Source organism: Paramisgurnus dabryanus, chromosome 19, assembly GCF_030506205.2.
Source record: "Paramisgurnus dabryanus chromosome 19, PD_genome_1.1, whole genome shotgun sequence".
NCBI lineage: Eukaryota > Metazoa > Chordata > Actinopteri > Cypriniformes > Cobitidae > Paramisgurnus > Paramisgurnus dabryanus.
In genome coordinates, this window is record NC_133355.1 from 5434244 (window position 1) to 5456413 (window position 22170).

The window sequence follows — 22170 nt, forward strand, 5'->3', positions numbered from 1 at the left end:
ACAGAGGAAAAGCATGGTAACCTAAAACATTTTTGCATATTAACTGTTGCATTTTTGTCTATTATAATCACTCAACTTTTGTGTTTATCAACAAATGCTTAGGATAAAATTCACTGTACAGCTCAGAGCAAATTCTGTTTCTGATGACAATAATTTAAAGAGGACCTATTTCATTGCTAAAAAACAAGGTTATTTTGTATATTTGATATAATTCAATGTATTTGCGTGGTTTATGGCTCAAAAAACACATTATTTTCCACATACCGTACATTTTTGTAGCTCCAGATTTCACTCTCTTCCTGAAATGCAGTGATTTTGTACAAAACTCATCGATTTGAAAAGTGCTCTGTCCCTGATTGGCCAGCTAATCTCTACGTTGTGATTGGTCAGAATACCTCTGGCGTCTGCCGGAAATGTGACGCTCCTTACCATGTTTGAAAGATTCGCTCACAATGTAATTCTAACAAGAGTTAACTTACAGGATAATGTTGGTCTTGTCTACATTACCAATCCCAGGAAGTAAACTGTTGCCTACAATCCGTGTGTTTGTTGTAGTCCAAAAAGAGATTTACGTTGGAGATGATAACTCGCGTCATCGTTTTGGGATAGGTACCTTTTGCATATTGCTAACATGTACTAGTACACACTTACACACCAAAGGAAATGTAAAATAGTGAATCGGACCATACGTGCCCTTTAAAATATCTCAATGACCTCAAAAGCCATCACAGGTTAACAGATACACAAAACCACACCAAGATATTGTTTAATGCAGAACACTATGTTTATTAGAAACGTATCAGGTTACCACTGTAATATTTTTAATAAAAACTGTCTTGTATGTAAAAGTCCTACAAAAGCATGAAAGTATTAAATACAGATGTTAAATGTGTCATTTTGAGTGCTTTGTTGAATTAAATTTTTCACTGTTCAGTGTTTTTCAGAAATCATATCCAAGTTTGCCAACATCATCAAAGAGCCATTAGACAGTGTGGGGGGGGAAAACTAACCACACTGTACAATTTCGCTGCATTCTACCATAGCTTCTGAAAATAAAAAATATACATTAATTTTCATTTATACCATGGGGTTGTTGAATGCTCTTTTCTGATTGGTTGAGAAATGTTCCGTGGGTGTTGATTATTTTTCTGTAAAGCGCACACCTAACCTGTCAAATGTCTTAAAATAACCACTCACAATGTCTTAGCAATTTCTGTGGTAATTATGGTATAAGCAGAATAATTGACTCCGGTAATTTAAATTATTCGAAAATAATGCACACCGTCGTGCTGCATTACCCCCTTGAGTGTGCATTATTTTTTAATCGTTAATTATTCCTTACATAATCTTTCATCTAATCATAGAGGATTTTAAACAGACAAAAACTATATTTTAAATTCTTAAATGGTTATTTGATTTCATTCTTGTTTACTTATAAGATGTCAAAATACTATAATTTCAAGTCAGGTCCTGTGACTTCTTGATTGTTGTGATATTCCACTTAAATACTCTAATAAGATCCAGTCTTTAATATACACTCACATGTAGATGTTTATGTGTTTGTGTGAGATAGAAAGAGTCTCAGTTCCCTGAGAATTAACTATTTTCCCTCCTGATCCTTTTCGCCACAAGTTTCTCAGCTGATCTGGGTTCAGCGTGCAACTCAATTCCAGATCTTCAGGAAACTGTCCCATGAGCCGGTGCAAACACACATGCCATCCCCTGGTACTCCAGTGCAGCTCACCCTGTTGTCATGGCCAGACAACACTCCTAGAAGAGAGAAAGGCAATGAGTGAAGAGAGAGATAGAAAGACAGACACAAACAAACAAACAAACAAACAAACAGAAAGATAAACAGCAAGAGAGGCAGACAGACAGATGAACAGACAGACAGACAGGTAGGTAGGTAGATAGGTAGGTAGAGACCAAGAAAAGCAGATGGATGGATGGATAGACACACAAACAGATAGACAGCAAGAGAGACAGGCAGACGAACAGGTAGGTAGATAGACAACAAGAGAAGCAGAGAGATGGATGGATGGATTGATGGATGGATGGAGGGAGATAGACAGACAGACAAACAGAATGACAGACAGACAGCAAGAGAGGCAGACAGACAGACAGATACGTAGATACCTAACCAGCAAGAGAAGCGGATGGATGGATGGACAGGGAGAGAGAGAGAGACATCGAGATAGACAGACGAACAAGTAGGTAGATAGACAGCAAGAGAAGCAGATAGATGGATGGATAGACACACAAACAGATAGACAGCAAGAGAGACAGACAGACGAACTGGTAGGTAGATAGACAACAAGAGAAGCAGATGGATGGATGGATTGATGGATGGAGAGAGATAGACAGTCAGACAAACAGATAGACAGACAGACACCAAGAGAGGCAGACAGACAGACAGATACGTAGATACGTAACCCGCAAGAGAAGCGGATGGATGGATGGATGGATGGATGGACAGGGAGAGAGAGAGAGAGAGAGAGACATCGAGATAGACAGACGAACAGGTAGGTAGATAGACAGCAAGAGAAGCAGATAGATGGATGGAGAGAGATAGACAGACAAACAGAAAGACAGACGGCAAGAGAGGCAGACAGACAGATTAACAGGTAGATAGGTAGACAGCAAGATAAGCAGATGGATGGATGGATGGGCAGACAGAGAGACAGAGATAGACAGACGAACAGGTAGGTAGATAGACAGCAAGAGAAGCAGAGAGATGGATGGATGGATGGATGGATGGATGGATGGATGGATGGATGGAGAGAGATAGACAGACAGACAAACAGAATGACAGACAGACAGCAAGAGAGGCAGACAGACAGACAGATACGTAGATACTTAACCAGCAAGAGAAGCGGATGGATGGATGGACAGGGAGAGAAAGAGAGACATCGAGATAGACAGACGAACAGGTAGGTAGATAGACAGCAAGAGAAGCAGATAGATGGATGGATAGACACACAAACAGATAGACAGCAAGAGAGACAGACAGACGAACAGGTAGGTAGATAGACAACAAGAGAAGCAGAGAGATGGATGGATGGATTGATGGATGGATGGAGGGAGATAGACAGACAGACAAACAGAATGACAGACAGACAGCAAGAGAGGCAGACAGACAGACAGATACGTAGATACCTAACCAGCAAGAGAAGCGGATGGATGGATGGACAGGGAGAGAGAGAGAGACATCGAGATAGACAGACGAACAAGTAGGTAGATAGACAGCAAGAGAAGCAGATAGATGGATGGATAGACACACAAACAGATAGACAGCAAGAGAGACAGACAGACGAACTGGTAGGTAGATAGACAACAAGAGAAGCAGATGGATGGATGGATTGATGGATGGAGAGAGATAGACAGTCAGACAAACAGATAGACAGACAGACACCAAGAGAGGCAGACAGACAGACAGATACGTAGATACGTAACCCGCAAGAGAAGCGGATGGATGGATGGATGGATGGATGGACAGGGAGAGAGAGAGAGAGAGAGAGACATCGAGATAGACAGACGAACAGGTAGGTAGATAGACAGCAAGAGAAGCAGATAGATGGATGGAGAGAGATAGACAGACAAACAGAAAGACAGACGGCAAGAGAGGCAGACAGACAGATTAACAGGTAGATAGGTAGACAGCAAGATAAGCAGATGGATGGATGGATGGGCAGACAGAGAGACAGAGATAGACAGACGAACAGGTAGGTAGATAGACAGCAAGAGAAGCAGAGAGATGGATGGATGGATGGATGGATGGATGGATGGATGGATGGAGAGAGATAGACAGACAGACAAACAGAATGACAGACAGACAGCAAGAGAGGCAGACAGACAGACAGATACGTAGATACTTAACCAGCAAGAGAAGCGGATGGATGGATGGACAGGGAGAGAAAGAGAGACATCGAGATAGACAGACGAACAGGTAGGTAGATAGACAGCAAGAGAAGCAGATAGATGGATGGATAGACACACAAACAGATAGACAGCAAGAGAGACAGACAGACGAACAGGTAGGTAGATAGACAACAAGAGAAGCAGATGGATGGATGGATTGATGGATGGAGAGAGATAGACAGTCAGACAAACAAACAGATAGACAGACAGACACCAAGAGAGGCAGACAGACAGACAGACAGATACGTAGATACGTAACCCGCAAGAGAAGCGGATGGATGGATGGATGGATGGATGGACAGGGAGAGAGAGAGAGAGAGAGACATCGAGATAGACAGACGAACAGGTAGGTAGATAGACAGCAAGAGAAGCAGATAGATGGATGGAGAGAGATAGACAGACAAACAAACAGAAAGACAGACAGCAAGAGAGGCAGACAGACAGATTAACAGGTAGATAGGTAGACAGCAAGATAAGCAGATGGATGGATGGATGGATGGGCAGACAGAGAGACAGAGATAGACAGACGAACAGGTAGGTAGATAGACAGCAAGAGAAGCAGATAGATAGATGGATGGATAAATGGATGGATGGAGAGAGAGAGAGAGAGATAGACAGACAGCAAGAGAGGCAGACAGACAGACAGACAAACAAACAGGTAGATAGGTAGACAGCAAGAGAAGCGGATGGATGGATGGGCAGACAAAAAGAGAGAGATAGACAGATGAACAGAAAGACAGACAGCAAGAGAGGCAGACAGACAGATTAACAGGTAGATAGGTAGACAGCAAGAGAAGCAAATTGATGGATGGACAGACAGACAGAGAGAGATATATAGACAGATGAACAGGTAGGTAGATAGACAGCAAGAGAAGCAGATAGATAGATGAATGATGAATGGATGGAGAGAGATAGACAGACAAACAGAAAGACAGACAGCAAGAGAGGCAGACAGACAGATTAACAGGTAGATAGGTAGTCAGCATGAGAAGCAGATTGATGGATGGATAGATGGATGGACAGACAGAGAGAGAGAGAGAGATAGACAGATAAACAGGTAGGTAGATAGACAGCAAGAGAAGCAGATAGATAGATGAATGATGGATGGATGGAGAGAGATAGACAGACAGGTATGTAGACAGACAGCAAGAGAAGCAGATAGATAAATGAATGATGGATGGATGGATGGAGAGAGATAGACAGACAGGTATGTAGACAGACAGCAAGAGAAGCAGATAGATAGATGGATGGATGGATGGATGGATGGATGGATGGATAAATAGATAAATGAATGATGGATGGATGGAGAGAGGGAGAGATAGACAGACAGCAAGAGAGGCAGACAGACAGACAGACAAACAGGTAGATAGGTAGACAGCAGGAGAAGCGGATGGATAGATGGATGGATGGGCAGACAAAACGAGAGAGATAGACAGATGAACAGAAAGACAGACAGCAAGAGAGGCAGACAGACAGATTAACAGGTAGATAGGTAGACACCAAGAGAAGCAAATTGATGGATGGACAGACAGACAGACAGACAGACAGACAGAGAGAGAGATATAGACAGATGAACAGGTAGGTAGATAGACAGCAAGAGAAGCAGATAGATAGATGAATGATGGATGGATGGAGAGAGATAGACAGACAAACAGAAAGAAAGACAGCAAGAGAGGCAGACAGACAGATTAACAGGTAGATAGGTAGTCAGCAAGAGAAGCAGATTGATGGATGGATAGATAGATGGATGGACAGACAGACAGACAGACAGAGAGAGATAGACAGATAAACAGGTAGGTAGATAGACAGCAAGAGAAGCAGATAGATAGATGAATGATGGATGGATGGAGAGAGATAGACAGACAGGTATGTAGACAGACAGCAAGAGAAGCAGATAGATAGATGAATGATGGATGGATGGAGAGAGATAGACAGACAGGTATGTAGACAGACATCAAGAGAAGCAGATAGATAGATAGATGGATGGATGGATGGATGGATGGATGGATGGATGGATGGATGGATGGATGGATGGATAAATAGATAAATGAATGGATGGATAGATGGAGAGAGAGAGAGAGATAGACAGACAGCAAGAGAGGGAGACAGACAAACAGGTAGGTAGAAAGACAGAAAAAGAAGCAGATAGATAGATGGATGGATAAATGGATGGATGGAGAGAGAGAGAGATAGACAGACAGCAAGAGAGGCAGACAGACAGACAGACAAACAGGTAGATAGGTAGACAGCAGGAGAAGCGGATGGATAGATGGATGGATGGGCAGACAAAACGAGAGAGATAGACAGATGAACAGAAAGACAGACAGCAAGAGAGGCAGACAGACAGATTAACAGGTAGATAGGTAGACACCAAGAGAAGCAAATTGATGGATGGACAGACAGACAGACAGACAGACAGACAGACAGACAGAGAGAGAGATATAGAGGCTGTTTACACTTGGCATTAACATGCGTTTTCGTCGATCGGATCACAAGTGGACGACGTTAATGCCAGGTGTAAACGGTGTTCAAAACGTTTTGAGCTCGTCCACTTTCGACCACTTTCAACCACATTCAGAGGTAGTCGAAACCACTTTCGATCGGATCGCTTTGGAGTTGTGGAACGCATATGTGGTTGAATGCGTTCGAACCGCCACACGCGACCGCCTTCTCTCCGCCCATTTATCTGATCTGAGGTATTAAACACAAGTTTTACGTCTTTTTTTTGACTTCTGGCGTAAACATACGGTGAACAGCGCTATTTTTAGCCTTTCATTGATACAACTAAAGCGGGTGATCTCCGTAGTTTCGTTTTGAAAGCGTGTGAAAGTTGCGCGATCCTATTTCATCAATTGCGCTGAAAATTCAGAGAAAGCTCCAAGTGGCGTGTTTACCCACCACGCAAACCACGCAATTGCGTAGGGCCTCGCGGGCTTGGGGGGCCCCCTACTGGCCACAAGGTGTGCGAAAGTATGTTACGTTTATTCAGACCCAAATAAGCACGGATAAAGCACGCGCGAGTGAGAGATGTGCAAGTATGCACGCAGAATAATATATGCGCGCTTCCTCGCGAGGGCACATATAGTATGGGAAGCCGAACTCATCAAAAGAAGGACGAAACTGCGCTACTCGAGTGATCTGCGTTGCGCGAACCAATTATATGCGCGGCTATGGCGTTTAATCAGACCCAAAAGTCGCGCGCACAAAAACCGGACGCTTGTCCACGCGCGAATATTGTTCAGCGTCCTTGCGAGCGCGCAGATGAGCAAACTCTACGGGACAGCGCACCTCTGCACAGCGCGAACAAAAAGCAGCCACACAAGTGCTGGAATGAGCGCTCGCTTGACTCTTTCTGTGCTCTCGTAACTGCACAACATTCACTCGATGGTCAAGTTTACTTTAAAGACTTTGGGCTTCACACCTGTGATTGGTGGTTTGGTTTGATCGGTGACACGCATCTTTTGTTCCACACTCATACAGGTAACAACATGATAAAGACACCACGCAGGGGTTTAAATAATGTCTAAAATACATAAATCATATTCTGTATCTCATCATTGTCATTAAAATCTCATCTTTAGTGTATTTCTAGTCTATATGCTTGTTGTATCTCACACAGTACGTTTGATTTTAAAATATGAACATGAGAGTTATGTGATTCCCATCCATAAATTCAAGCAATATCCAACTTACAATATTGTTTGCTGGTGTTTGTTAGTTCAGTTTGTTAGATCAGTCTGAATCATAATCTAATGCTTCCTCTTTTTCCTCATTTAGTTTTTTTAGTAGGATGTCAGACACTGAAGTTGCAGTATTAATTACATTGTTTTAAATACATCCTATAAGACATTTGCAAGCAAAATATATATCTGATAGGGGAGCGAAACATTTTTTTAAAAACCAAGAATTTTTGTCATACCAAACTGTAACAATTTAGTGTTATTTTAAGCAGTGTAAAACAAAATAAACCTGGTTTATATATATCTCACTTAATTCTATATACTGAATATTAGTGTTGTGCAATTCAATTGAAAAACCTTGGGCAATGCTGGGGCATGGGGGGCCTTGGTGCTTGGACTTTGCATAGGGCCCCCAAAATGGTAAACACGCCACTGGCTCCAACATATAAACGTACAAAACACTATGCAGCATGTATACTTGCTAAACAAGCAGTGGACTCCGACATAATATTAGTTTGCTTCCATATAAACTCATAATTACTCCCGCTCGGGTTTGAATGACAGCAGAGAGACTCGCCCACCGTCTCACAGACCACCCCCTCACAGTATTCAGGACAGATGCGGTCGAAAGTGGACAAAAGAGACGGATTTAAATACCAGGTGTAAACGTAATGTGTCTCTCTCGTCCACTTGTGATCCGATCGATGAAAACGCATGTTAATGCCAAGTGTAAACAGCCTCATAGACAGATGAACAGGTAGGTAGATAGACAGCAAGAGAAGCAGATAGATAGATGAATGATGGATGGATGGAGAGAGATAGACAGACAAACAGAAAGAAAGACAGCAAGAGAGGCAGACAGACAGATTAACAGGTAGATAGGTAGTCAGCAAGAGAAGCAGATTGATGGATGGATAGATGGATGAACAGACAGACAGAGAGAGAGAGAGAGAGAGATAGACAGATAAACAGGTAGGTAGATAGACAGCAAGAGAAGCAGATAGATAGATGAATGATGGATGGATGGAGAGAGATAGACAGACAGGTATGTAGACAGACAGCAAGAGAAGCAGATAGATAGATGAATGATGGATGGATGGAGAGAGATAGACAGACAGGTATGTAGACAGACATCAAGAGAAGCAGATAGATAGATAGATGGATGGATGGATGGATGGATGGATGGATAAATAGATAAATGAATGGATGGATAGATGGAGAGAGAGAGAGAGATAGACAGACAGCAAGAGAGGGAGACAGACAAACAGGTAGGTAGAAAGACAGCAAGAGAAGCAGATAGATGGATGAATGAAGGATGGAGAGAGATAGACAGACAGCAAGAGAGGCTGACAGACAAACATGTAGGTAGAAAGACAGCAAGAGAAGCAGAAAGATAGATGGATGGATGGATGGATGGATGGATGAAGAGAGAGATAGACAGACAGCAAGAGAGGCAGACAGACAAACAGGTAGATAGGTAGACAACAAGAGAAGCCGATAGATAGATAGATAGATAGATAGATAGATAGATAGATAGATAGATAGATAGATAGATAGATAGATAGATAGATAGATAGATAAACAGCAAGAGAGATGGATGGATGGATGGATGAAGAGAGAGATAGACAGACAGCAAGAGAGGCAGACAGACAAACAGGTAGATAGGTAGACAACAAGAGAAGCCGATAGATAGATAGATAGATAGATAGATAGATAGATAGATAGATAGATAGATAGATAGATAGATAGATAGATAGATAGATAGATAGATAGATAGATAGATAGATAGATAAACAGCAAGAGAGATGGATGGATGGATGGACAAACCGATAGACAGATAAAGAGACAGACAAATCTTCTTACTCTCTTTCCTTCAACTCACCAACTTTCTCGCCCTTTAGCGAGTCCCAGATATTGCAGTTGAAATCATCATAGCCGGCAAAGATGAGACGGCCGGACATGGACAGAGCCACTGATGTCACACCGCTGTTCAGCTGAGCATCCTGATAGCAGATGACTTCTTGATCAGAGCGAATGTCATACATCTTGCATGTGCAGTCATCTGAGCCAGTAATGAATGAAGTTCCATTTGGGAAATACTGAGTGCGGAGAAAAGGAGATTCACTTTTAAACATGTAGCATATTTAAGTTTTTTTTATATCATAGCATGAAAACAATGATATTATTACTGGCCATGATTTCAATATCCATCAAAGGATGAACATCAGTGAGAAGGGAAGCCCAAACAAATTGGCCACGTTTCAAACATACAATGCCCTCTTCTGCATGTTATGGGTACTGCATGTATATTTTGTGAACTCACTGAAATGGCGTTGATGTCACTCGTGTGACCCTGAAAGGTTTGCTTGCATTGGCCATCTCTGATGTCCCACAGCTTGGCCAGAGAGTCACAAGCACCAGAAACGAATGTGTTCATGTCCGGAGACATGGACAGACACATGCAGTCACCAACGTGGTTCAGAAACACTGTCTTTTGCTTTCCAGACTCTATGTCCCACAATGCACTGGGAGAGGGAACAAAAACAGACTTTAAGGTCTCAACATCTGTTGCTAAGGATGACTGAATGGTTACTAGTTGCCTTTTTACAAGCATAAAATTGTTTCATGCAATAAGCTCTGTTGTATGTAGATGTTATGCAAATTTTGTAAGTATTCAATGCATATAGGAAGTACAGTATACTATATAAAGAATAGTATTGTAGTATGCTATCTCATGTTCTACTGTAGTTATATTCTAACTAATCCTTCTGTTTGTTTTTAGGATTCAGTGTGATGAAGTCTGTATTTCAGAAATATCTTTTATATAAAAAGGCAGCATACATACCATGTTGTGTCACCAGATGCGGTCAGGATCTCATTGTCACTAATGAAGCGTGCACAGGACAAGTAGCCTATAAAGACAGAGATAGACCCTTATTTTTAAGTATGCAAGTGAATGAAGTAAACTTTAGAAGAAAATCCCATGCTTTACCTGTGTGGGCATCCAATTCTTTTACGGTTTTGACGACGGGTGTCTTTAGGTTGTAGACGGTACACATGTTGTCGAGACCACCGCTGGCCACAAGGTTTCCAGACGGAGCATAAGCGCAGGTCATCACCCATGAGGACTTGAGGGGAACAGCATTGATCTAAAGAAAGAAGGTAACAGCATGGCTTTCCCTTACATGTAAAGCTGCTTCAGCAATTAAAGTAAATGTAAAATCTGAGTCAGTTCAACTTACTTTATTACCAGAGTGAGAGTCCCAAATAATAAGCTTGCCATCCTGTGATGCACTGACCATTAGCCTTAAGACGTCAAAGGCAGAAAAGCAAAAAAAAAAGATCAATATTATGTAACATTTGGGTTTTCACAAAGTGGGTCACAAATGAGGCGTGCTATATAAAGTTACTTTCAGCTTTACTTAGTCCAGGATCTATGGCAACTGTGAGCAGTAAGCAGTAATCATACCTGTTGTCTGTAGCCCAATGCATGGCATAGATTTTGGCCAGGTGGCCTTTCAGTGTCCGTCTGGTTTTGAGTTGAACGCGAGGGGCCGGGGCCACCCCAGCTGCGACCGCTGCCATGTCTGTGTCATTGACTGCTTTGCGGGCCGCCTACACAGAAACCAGTATTTCATTTTGTTTAGATTGCTAGTTTTAGTATTACCGCCATGAAATTTACTAGCTTGTCTGTGTCAAGGCTTACCTCGATCTGTGTCTTCAGGCCTTCTGCCTCCTTTTTCATCTTTTCCATTTCACCCATAGCTGATGTTGATTGGGACGTTTACTGACACAAACTGCTGAATGTAATCAGAAAATAAAACGTAAATCCATGAATAAATAATGAATTCTTTAAATTGTAATCCCTAATAGGCTCATATAACTCTGAACAAGGCCATGTATGTGATGATGACATCATTTAAAAATATCAGACTAAGCCAAACTTTCAGTCAACTGCATCCAGTCTATCTATTTAGTGTAAACTAATTTTTTACCGTCTACACTGTAAAAAAATTCCGTAGAAATTTCAATGTTATTGCAGCTGGGTTGCCGGTAATTTACCGTAGATTTACATTTATGTTATTTACTGGCAAGAGTTTGTTCAAAGTTAAATAAATTTTAAATATTAACAAGTCTTTATCTTTACAGAATAAAACTATACAATAACAGCCTCATGCAAAGCATTCTGGGAATCAGAAATCATCATCAACCTTTTTCTGTTTTTTGCTTCAGATTTTGTTTCCCAGAATGTTTTGCTTGATGCTGTTTTTTTAGTTTTACTCTGTAAAGACAAAGACTTGTAAATGTTTAATGTTCATTTAACTTTGAACAAACTCTTGCCAGTAAATAACATAAATGTAAATCTACGGTAAATTACCGGCAACCCAGCTGCAATTTCTACGGAATTTTTTTACAGTGTACTTTTGTACAAGCAGCTATTCGAAATATTGAGTCTCATGCTTTTAATGGATTAAATAATCATAGATTTTTAGCGGCATCTAAAGGGCTCGGTCCACAGCTCACTCCTTCCTTTCGAAATGCATCGAAGCTGCGATACGTAATGTAGTGACGAAACACAGTTTGTCTGTTTAGGGCTACTGTAGAAACATGGCGGCGCAAAATGGCGACTTTCATGTAAGGCACCCGCAGTGTACACTCAACTAAAGGATTTTTAGGAACACCTGTTCAATTTCTCATTAATGCAATTATCTAATCAACCAATCACATGGCAGTTGCTTCAATGCATTTAGGGGTGTGGTCCTGGTCAAGACAATCTCCAAACTGAATGTCAGAATGGGAAAGAAAGGTGATTTAAGCAATTTTGAGCGTGGCATGGTTGTTGGTGCCAGATAGGCAGGTCTGAGTATTTCACAATCTGCTCAGTTACTGGGATTTTCACGCACAACCATTTCTAGGGTTTACAAAGAATAGTGTGAAAAGGGAAAAAAATCCAGAATGCAGCAGTCCTGTGGGTGAAAATGCCTTGTTGATGCTAGAGGTCAGAGGAGAATGGGCCGACTGATTCAAGCTGATAGAAGAGCAACTTTGACTGAAATAACCACTCGTTACAACAGAGGTATGCAGCAAAGCATTTGTGAAGCCACAACACGCACAAACTTGAGGCAGATGGGCTACAACAGCAGAAGACCCCACCGGGTACCACTTATCTCCACTACAAATAGGAAAAAGAGGCTACATTGCACAAAAATTGGACAGTTGAAGACTGGAAAAATGTTGCCTGGTCTGATGAGCCTTGATTTCTGTTGAGCCATTCGGATGGTAGAGTCAGAATTTGGCGTAAACAGAATGAGAACATGGATCCATCATGCCTTGATGCCACTGTGCAGGTTGCTGCTGGTGGTGTAATGTTGTGGGGTATGTTTTCTTGGAACATTTTAGGCCCCTTAGTGCCAATTGGGCATCGTTTAAATGCCACGGCCTATCTGAGCATTGTTTCTGACCATGTCCATCTCTTTATGACCACCATGTACCCATCCTCTGATGGCTACTTCCAGCTGAATAATGCACCATGTCACAAAAATTTCAAATTGGTTTCTTGAACATGACAATAAGTTCACTGTACTAAAATGGCCCCCATAGTCACCAGATCTCAACCCAACAGAGCATCTTTGGGATGTGGTGGAACGGGAGCTGCGTGCCCTGGATGTGCATCCCACAAATCTCCATCAACTGCAAGATGCTATCCTATCAATAGAATTAAGGCAGTTCTGAAGGTGAAAGGGGGTCAAACACAGTATTAGTATGGTGTTCCAAATAATCCTTTAGGTGAGTGTATGAAGATAAAACGTCTCATTCTTAGGGAATAAAAACAATACAGTTCATTTTGTAAAGTCTTTATTCACCAATGATAATATAGTTATGTATTTTACATTGCATTCCTGTCAAGAGATCCTCCAAAAATGTACACAGTGCACCTTTAACTCAATGCCATTAGATAAGCTAAATCCTATAGACTCGGTTCAGCAATTACTTAATGCTGTGGACATAGTACTAACTAAGCCTCTGGGTATTTGGCTATTTTAAAAACTTTTACAATGAGCAGTAAACCTAACCTTCATTAGCTAAATTATAAGTCTGGACATCAGATCATGCTGACCCTGACAGGGATCCCAATGAACTTAATTTACAGTAAAGTAGCCACTTTTGCAAGTGAAAAGTGTACTGCAATATCTCATGCTTTTTGGATCAAATAATGATAATAGTTACAAGATTATTGCATGATCTCCAATTATTATTTAATGCAAACTGATTTATGTATGCAGATAAGATCTAGTGAGAAGTTATAAGCCCTTGTAGGAGCTGTTGGGGGAGGCTCAAGATATCCCATGTTATCCGATTACCGGCTGCTCTTTACAACAGGATCAGGTGAGACCTGGGGTAGAAAGATCAAAGACAAAAGCACAAGGAAAGAAGGGGTATAGGTAGGCCTACATGTGATAGATATGTTCATTGTGATACTAAAAAAAAAAAATGAAAGAAGGCTGATCTCCAAGATCACACAAAATTTAATTACGCTCAACAGGAGCTTTAGCACTAATCCTACAAACTACCAAATTTGCAAACTTGACACAACCTGTTCAGAAGACAAAGATGGCATCATTTTAACAACTGTGATATTTGCTGTGACTATCCAAACAACCTCCAATTCCTAAACGTTTTCTCCTGAGCGTGCTTGTTGGATATCAATCCATTCCAATGAACTTTTCCAACAATTTAAAAAAAATAAGAGCAAAGAAACGTTTCAGTGCAGTGTGAACACAGATCTACTTAGAGAAGTCACTAATATCAGAAAGCTGCGACCGTATTCATAAAACACGGTTTGATTTGATAAAGCATAAAGCAACTTAGATCCATAGTCCAATCCAATGCTTTGCAAAATGCATTGCATTTTTTTCTCATGCATACTTAAGACAAAGCCAAGATTAATCTCACTTGGTAAAGAACTCTCACAATAACTCACCTGTCTACCCTAAATGCAAGTGTTCTTCTCTATAGCCCCGAGGTCCCTTTCTCTGTATGAGACAACAGAGACTCCACAAGACACCTTTCCAAACACTCTCTCTCTCTGTGCCTCCCACACAGGCACCGACAAACTGGATGTGACTTACCTGTGGATAAACTCTATCTTTCTCGTCCTCTCCTGCAAGAGGTGAACAGATGAGGATTGGAAGGATGAAGGAGATCAAGGATGAAAGGATAAGCTCAGAGAGAGAGAGAGAAAGAGAGAGACATAGAGAGAGGGAGAGGGCAGAGGACAGGTAAACTGATTGAAATGTAAAATTAGGTTATAGGGTCGAAAGACAAGTGAGTGCAGAAAGTAAAGACAAGAGGAAAGGATGAACGGAGTCTAGCCTGGAAAAATGATTTGTGCAACTAAACATCCAAAGGTAAACGTTTAAGAATCATTCATTCAAAAACTCATTAATCAATACTGTATGGTGATCTTACTGGCACACACTACATTTGAGCAATACTATCACTTGGTGTGTCATTGCTGAAGGGTCATGACAGGGCCTGTTTTTGTGTTATCGGAGTTTAGAGGTTTGAATTGGTTTGTTAGAGCAAATGAGCTGAGCTCGCTTAATCGGAATCTAATTGGATATCCGGAAAATCTGGAATCCTGTTAAGGAATTAGAGCAGGTGAATCTTTGGAGCGGACGTCACAGAGACAAAGAACAATGGAGAGAGGAAAGTAATGAAACTGAAAGTTCAGATGATAAGACTGTGATGTTCTAGTTACAAGACAATGTGGATCTTTCAGTAGACTTAAAGGGACACTTCACTTTTTTTGGAAAATATGCTCATTATCCAGCTCCCCTAGAGTAAACATTTGATTCTTACCGTGTTGGAATCCATTCAGCTGATCTCCGGGTCTGGCGCTAGCTATGGTGGCTATTCGTGCCAGTTCCGCCGGACACGTCCCGAACATGTTTTCTGGTGCGTTCTACGGAAGTCGCATTGCTCGACCGCATACGTCATCGAGGTTCTCACATTTCAGTTAAAAATACATTAGAAAATTAAGATTTATTTCTTTTAAGACATACAATCATTGTAGTTTCATTCTTACCTTGAAATGTAACGGTTGCTTTTCTGAAATTAAACCCGAAATATTAAACCTTGATGACGTATGCGGTCAACCAACGCGACTTCCGGAGAACGAACCCGAAAACATGTTCGGGACGTGTCTGGCTGAACTGGCACCAATGGCCACCCTAGCGCTAGCACTTTTAGCATAGCTTAGCACAATCCATTAAATCTGATTAGACCATTAGCATCATGCTAAAAAATAACCAAAGACTTTCGATATTTTTCCTATTTAAAACTTGACTCTTCTGTAGTTACATCATAAGACGGACAGAAAATTAAAAGTTCAAAAGAAAAATATCAGAACTCTTTGGTTATTTTTTAGCGCAATGCTAATGGTGTAATCAGATTCAATGGATTGTGCTAAGCTATGCTAAAAGTGCTAGCGCCAGACCCGGAGATCAGCTGAATGGATTCCAAAATGGTAAAAATCAAGTGTTTAACTGAAAATGAGCATATTTTCAAAAAAGTGGAATGTCCCTTTAACATGATCTGCATGTGGGACGTTTTCCAGTTTACAACTCTGGAGGGCACAGAAACAAATGATGAACTTACCACAGTACAAAGTATGATGACTTTTGGCTTTCTGTGTGTCAAAAGCACAAATTCACAGCAGACCGAACTGTTGAGACTTTTTGTTCGGGGTAAGGAGGATTATATATAACATATAAAACATGTTGTTATTCTTGACTAATATTTAAATTTGTTTGGTGATCAGAAACATTAAGTGTGACAAATATGCAAAAACCTAAGTAATCTGGAAGGGGGCCAACACTTTTTCACACCACTGTTTATGTAACATATCTTAAATCAATGTTGACAAAAACAAAACCATTTGATTATTTCTCTTTATCCGGCAATCCAAGATGCCCATTCTCTAAAGAGCTAATGGATCTCATTTACAGGGTAAACATGCCAGGAACATGCTTATCTTCTCAAGCCGTGCTCCAGGTAACCGCCAGTCTATGGCACCAGGGCAATCTTTCCTTTACAATCTTCCTAACAGATTGATGCAAGTTCATTTAAGGTACTGATGGTTTAGGACGAACAGAAGCTCTGATTTATTGCTATATTCGGGCACTTCTTGTAATACTGACTCCCCCTATTATAAATCACTTTATTACGTCGCTTTAAATAAATGCCTATGTTAAATGCCTAAATGTAAACAATTTTTTTGTTTGTTTTCGTGGAAGAGCATTGTTTTAGCAGTGCAAAAGGCCGTGGGTTAAATCCCAGGGAACACATATACTGATAAAATGTGTACCTTGTGATGCACTGTAAGTCGCAAATGTACTTTTGCGTGATAACTACCCCAAATACCCTATTGTAGCACTAGCATACACCAATCACAATTTCTCAAGATAATGTATACCGTTTAGGGTTTAAGACAGTGTTTCTCAAACTTTTTCAGCCCAAGGACCACTTTATCTTCCAATTTTTTTCTGAGGACCACCTAACAGAGTCCTACTCTAACATGCCCCCAAAAAACAACAAAATAGGAAGGATAAGCTAAATTTAAGTTTAATATGCAACTGTTTCAAGTCAAAAACGATGTTCAGAAATTATTATAGGAATTTTATTTCATTTGAAAAAGTAAATGTGAAATGAGTTGCAGCCAGTGATGGGAATAACGGCGTTATAAGTAATTGGCGTTAGTAACTGCGTTATTTTTTTCAGTAACGAGTAATCAAATAAATTACTGTTTCCCCCGTTATAACGCCGTTATCGTTACTGACATTAAAATGCTGCGCGTTACTAAAATTGATCTAACTGTAGTGATTTTCACCCGCGTATGCTCACTCTCTCAGCCAAACACTGATTTTCTCTTGTGTGTGTGTTGGGAGAAACATAACTGATGCTGATTGGTGTGTCTGTGTGTTAGAGGGGGTGGGAGAACCACATAGCTGATGGTGATTGGCTTAGTCTCCAACGTTAGCCAACCAGAGGCAGAGTTCACAAACAGGCACGCCCACTCGCACAGTCCGACTAAGAGTCTGAGCAAGCAAGCAGTGTCAAAAAGTCTGAGCAACTTTGTCACTTTGTCGCTAGATTTAGCAACTTTCTATCACTTTAGCGACTTTATAGGACAAATCTAGCTATCTTTTCTGACGTGGTTGGAGACATTTGTAGACTGACATGAAAATACGCGTCGTTTTCTCTTCTCAACGAGCAGCGGTGCTGCTGATGACTGTGCCCCATCTCAAAGCACTGACAGGCAGCCCGGGCATCGCGCATCAATCACTCCGAAAACACCGGCGACAGGGTGATGGCAAGTACAACAAGCTCAAAGGTAGCGATCGCAAACACGAAGTATAAAGCACTACTTTTCCATTGTTGAGGTGAAAGGCAATAATGTTTGTGTAATGTGCAACTTATGCCCATGAAGAAAAAGTCTCTCCACGTCTGTGGCAAGTAATTCTGATCTAATAAAGCACCTCAAATCGTCACATGCTGCCAAAAAATTTGTGATTTCTCTTTAGTATTAATTTTAGTCATTTAACATATTTAATTTGTAAGGGGTATTCAAGTTATTTGAAATATTAGATTTTTTTAAGTAACGCAGTAATTACTTTTCCTGGTAATTAATTACTTTTATAATAATGTAACGCAGTTACTAACTCAGTTACTATTTTTGAGAAGTAATTAGTAACTATAACTAATTACTTTTTTAAAGTAACGTTCCCAACACTGGTTGCAGCTTAATATGAACAACACACTGCACATGTGGAAAAAAGTGCAATGAAACATACTGTAACAGCCTAGGTCCCACTTAATGTCATTCCAAAGAGCCATTAATTTAAAACTGAGGTGGTGGGTATATGAAGTCTATGGTTGTAACTATGGTAACAATAAAATGCAAAAAAAAAAAAAAACACTTAATGTCCAAAATCACTGAAATTACAGGGATTTTACACACAAAAACTATTACATTACAAAACTAATAGATCTGTGGATTTTAGCTGCTTTCATTTGATGCTTGATCTTTTCTTTTGACTCCTCTTTGGTTTAGCCACCGATCCATTTTTATGTTATTAAAACAAAATGGCAAGAACTGATATCACAGTTTTGCAAGTGCATTAAAAATCTACTTAAATAAGTGACGATTGTATAAACACTTGCCTAGTTTAGGTCATCTTTTGGCGGACGACTGGCGGGGTTTGGCGGACCACTGGTGGTCCGCGGACCACACTTTAAGAATTACTGCTTTAAGACAATACCATTTTTTACCATCTATGTGACTAACTAGTCAACTACCACAAATTTTTCATCTAATCTGACCATTTTGGTCAAGCCTAGTTGAGAAACCTGACAGATGTCGTCAGTCATTATCAGTTCATGAAAGACACTTTTAACTAGCTTACATCTCATGAAAATCTGACCTTTTCCTTAAAACGTTTAAGTGCTATAATTGGGTACCCAGTGCTTCTATCAACCTAGAAAATGAGAAAAAGATCAACCCAGTAAATTAGTTTTGGTAAACCATTCTCTGCAAGCGTGTGAAAAAATAGGTCATTAAAATTTGGCTTGGCTTGTGATGTCAGAAGGGGATAATACTGCCCCTTAATCTGCACTATCCAACCATGGTACGGCCATTTAGTGCAGAGATCAGCTCATTTGCATTTTAAAGGACACACCCAAAACTGCACATTTTTGCTCACACCTACAAAGTGGCAATTTTAACATGATATAATAAATGATCTATATAGTATTTTGAGCTAAAACTTAAAGCAACACTATGTAGTTTTTTTACCTTTAAATAATGTCTCTTTTAATGTCTGAAAAAATTATTTCAGTGATAGAACAACTTTTAACTGGACAAATTGTACTGTTGCTGCAACCTGAGCAGCCTCCTAGCTGCTACAAGCACACTCTGAAAAAAATAAACTTCCCCAGTATTCCTACTTTCTCTATCACTGCATTAAAATAGGTAAACAGGAGAGAGAATTATCCAATGCCCAAATGGACTGGGTCTAATCTTGTGAAAATATTATGACTTGCCACAGATGGAGCTCCCAAATAAACATATCCGTAAAAAGCTGTGTGGAAAGAGCCATAGTTTGTGTAATCAATGTGTATGTGGTTAACTGTAAAGCAAAACAAATTACGTTACCAGCAGATGCACATTAATGTATTCAGATATTCATTGTATAATAGAATATTGGCCAAGTAAGCCTGAGCATATAAGGATTTTGTGTTTGTTTAACATTTTAACAGTGGACATTTACACATAAATATGATTACAGTGCAAAACAATACAATACACTCTAAACAAAAGGTGTTTTTTGCAGTCCTGCCATAGGAGAACCAATATTGTTTCGCAAAAAACTTAATAGTCTTTAAAACCTATTTTCACCACAAGAATACCTTTTGTGCTATAGAAAAGGCATTGTGTGGATGTTGAAGGTTCTTTATAGAAGTATACAGCTTACGAAAGACCCATTTTTTTAAGAACAAACATTGTGTTGTGTTTAAAGGAACACCACCGTTTTTCAATATTTCATGTTCTTACCTCAACTTAGATGAACTAATACATACCTATCATTTTTCAACCTCAGGCGTTGTAATACTCATGGAAGTTTGAGCGAGAGGAGGAGTGGTCAGGAGTGATGCGTGCCGAAGTCGAAGTGCTGCAAACGAAGTGCTCTTCCCCTATACAACATATGGCGCTTTTCCATTGCATAGTTTGGTTTGGGTCAGGTCGGGTCAGCTCACCTCACTTTGGCGTGGTTAGCTTTTCCATCGAGTTTAGTAACACTTCGCAGTGGGAGGGATTATAGGAGTGTTGTTATATTTGCGCTGCCTACTGCCGTGACATCATACAAGTGAGAGCGTCTTTGTACATTCCCATACATTTATTTATTTATCAGTCCGCAACAAAATTAAAATTGACCACCACAAATAGATGTTTGCACATCGCGTTTATCACTACCTTTGTCTCACATGACAGTTTCTGTATAAACACCCGACCCGTGGGGTCAACGGCGCTCCGCTGAGCCTCATTGAAGTTGCATTTAAGCATAAATAATGCTGACGTGCTCATCGCGAATGTGCCGCCACAAACTCCAAGTCTGGAAAAAACTGTTACAGTGTCCCTGAATGTCCCATCACTAAAAGGGAGTTTGGGAACTTATAGCAGAGCACAGATGACAACATGTTTGCTCGAGACAGCGCAAGCTAGCACTAAGGTTAAGCTAATCTTTAACATTATAGCGATAGCGCTGGTAGTGTTTTCACATCACGTTTTGGTATCAGCTCGGGTAGCTTGAAACCCCAACCAAGGTGGTACGAAAAAAAGTATCGGGTACTACGTACTGCACTCAGTGGAAAAGCTCCTAAAATTAAGCTGACCCGACCCAAACTAAACCAAAACGTGGGGTACTAGGCAATGGAAAAGCGCCAATAGTTCTCATTTTTATCCGCTTAAAAAAATCGCCACGTTTTATTTTGTGCCACTATACTTACTTGTGTAACTACTCATGTAAAAGTCTTTAAATAGGGAAAACATGGAAGTGTTTGGTGGCTTCTAAATTCATCCCTGTTTGGATCGTAAGGAATGAATGGGGCTAGGCTAAATGCTAACACATTCACGACTCCCTGTACAAAGATTAATTGAACGCATTAAAAAAAGAAAGGTATGTATTAATTAGTCTAAATTGAGATAACAACATAGTAAAATATTGAAAAACAGTGGTGTTTTCCTTTAAGATGGTACTGTGCAGCCTACAACACAAGAACATAATGTATAACAGACGCAAAACACAAGTATTGTAAGAATTTATCATGCATACAGAACAGATAAATTGTGGCATAGTTAAGTTAAAGTCTAGTAAGTGTTGTTATTGTTTGGATAGATAAGGAATATGTTGCATACGGAATTAGTATTGCATATGGATATGATATTGCACAGAGAGGAGAAATCAAGATTGTGTGATAAAAAGTCAAGAATGAACTGAGATTAGGGGAGGATGCCTAAAAAATATTTTTGACATATTAAAATTGATGACAGCAATAGTAATACTTCTCAGATGGCAATACCTTACTAGTTCGTTATGCATCACACACCACACTTCAAATATAAATAAATGTGCTAAACTTTGGCACTGAAGAAGGAATTTTGGGTGTATGGTTCCATAAAGAACTTTTAACATCTGCAGAATGAATGGTTCTTTTAAGAAACTGACCTTAAGGTTCTTTGGGGAACCAAAAATGGTTCTTATATTGCATCGCTGTGAAGTAGCACCTTAATTTTTAAGAATGTACTGAATGATTCTCATATAACTTACCATTTACATGGCATTGCTTATGGTAGCACCATGGTACTTTTTGGTTGGTGGTATTTCCAATTCAAACAGAAGCACACGTTTCAGGACGTTTTCATATTCAAACCCAAAGTTCAGTTTTAATCTCAATTGTTTTATTTTAAAATACAAATCCACGATGCACCGTACAATGTTTACTTTCAACG

General features: G+C 40.1%; 2 protein-coding genes across 4 annotated transcripts in view; one reads left to right on the forward strand and one right to left on the reverse strand.

Moving 5' to 3' along the window:
• Positions 1-13: 13 nt before the first annotated feature.
• gnb3b (guanine nucleotide binding protein (G protein), beta polypeptide 3b) lies at positions 14-22108 on the reverse strand. 3 transcript variants are annotated; one of them, XM_065286077.2, is made up of 9 exons: positions 21989-22108; positions 11305-11398; positions 11068-11213; positions 10841-10904; positions 10591-10747; positions 10444-10510; positions 9922-10123; positions 9481-9697; positions 14-1770 (listed from the first exon to the last, which is right to left on the reverse strand). In XM_065286077.2, exons 2-9 carry the CDS (start codon positions 11359-11361, stop codon positions 1664-1666), a joined length of 1017 nt encoding a protein of 338 aa, XP_065142149.1. In that variant the 5' UTR covers positions 11362-11398; positions 21989-22108; the 3' UTR covers positions 14-1663. The 3 variants fall into 3 exon arrangements, with proteins under 3 accessions (XP_065142149.1, XP_065142157.1, XP_073668848.1); XM_065286085.2 differs by lacking the exon at positions 21989-22108 and having other exon boundaries at positions 11305-11536; XM_073812747.1 differs by lacking the exon at positions 14-1770 and having other exon boundaries at positions 9039-9697.
• The window catches only part of LOC135775631 (zinc finger protein 646), a 34728-nt gene continuing 23191 nt past the window's right edge, over positions 10634-22170 (forward strand). Inside the window, exon 1 of the mRNA XM_065286021.2 lies at positions 10634-10760. The gene's annotated coding sequence lies outside the window, so the exon portion shown is untranslated. The remainder of the gene's footprint in view (positions 10761-22170) is intronic.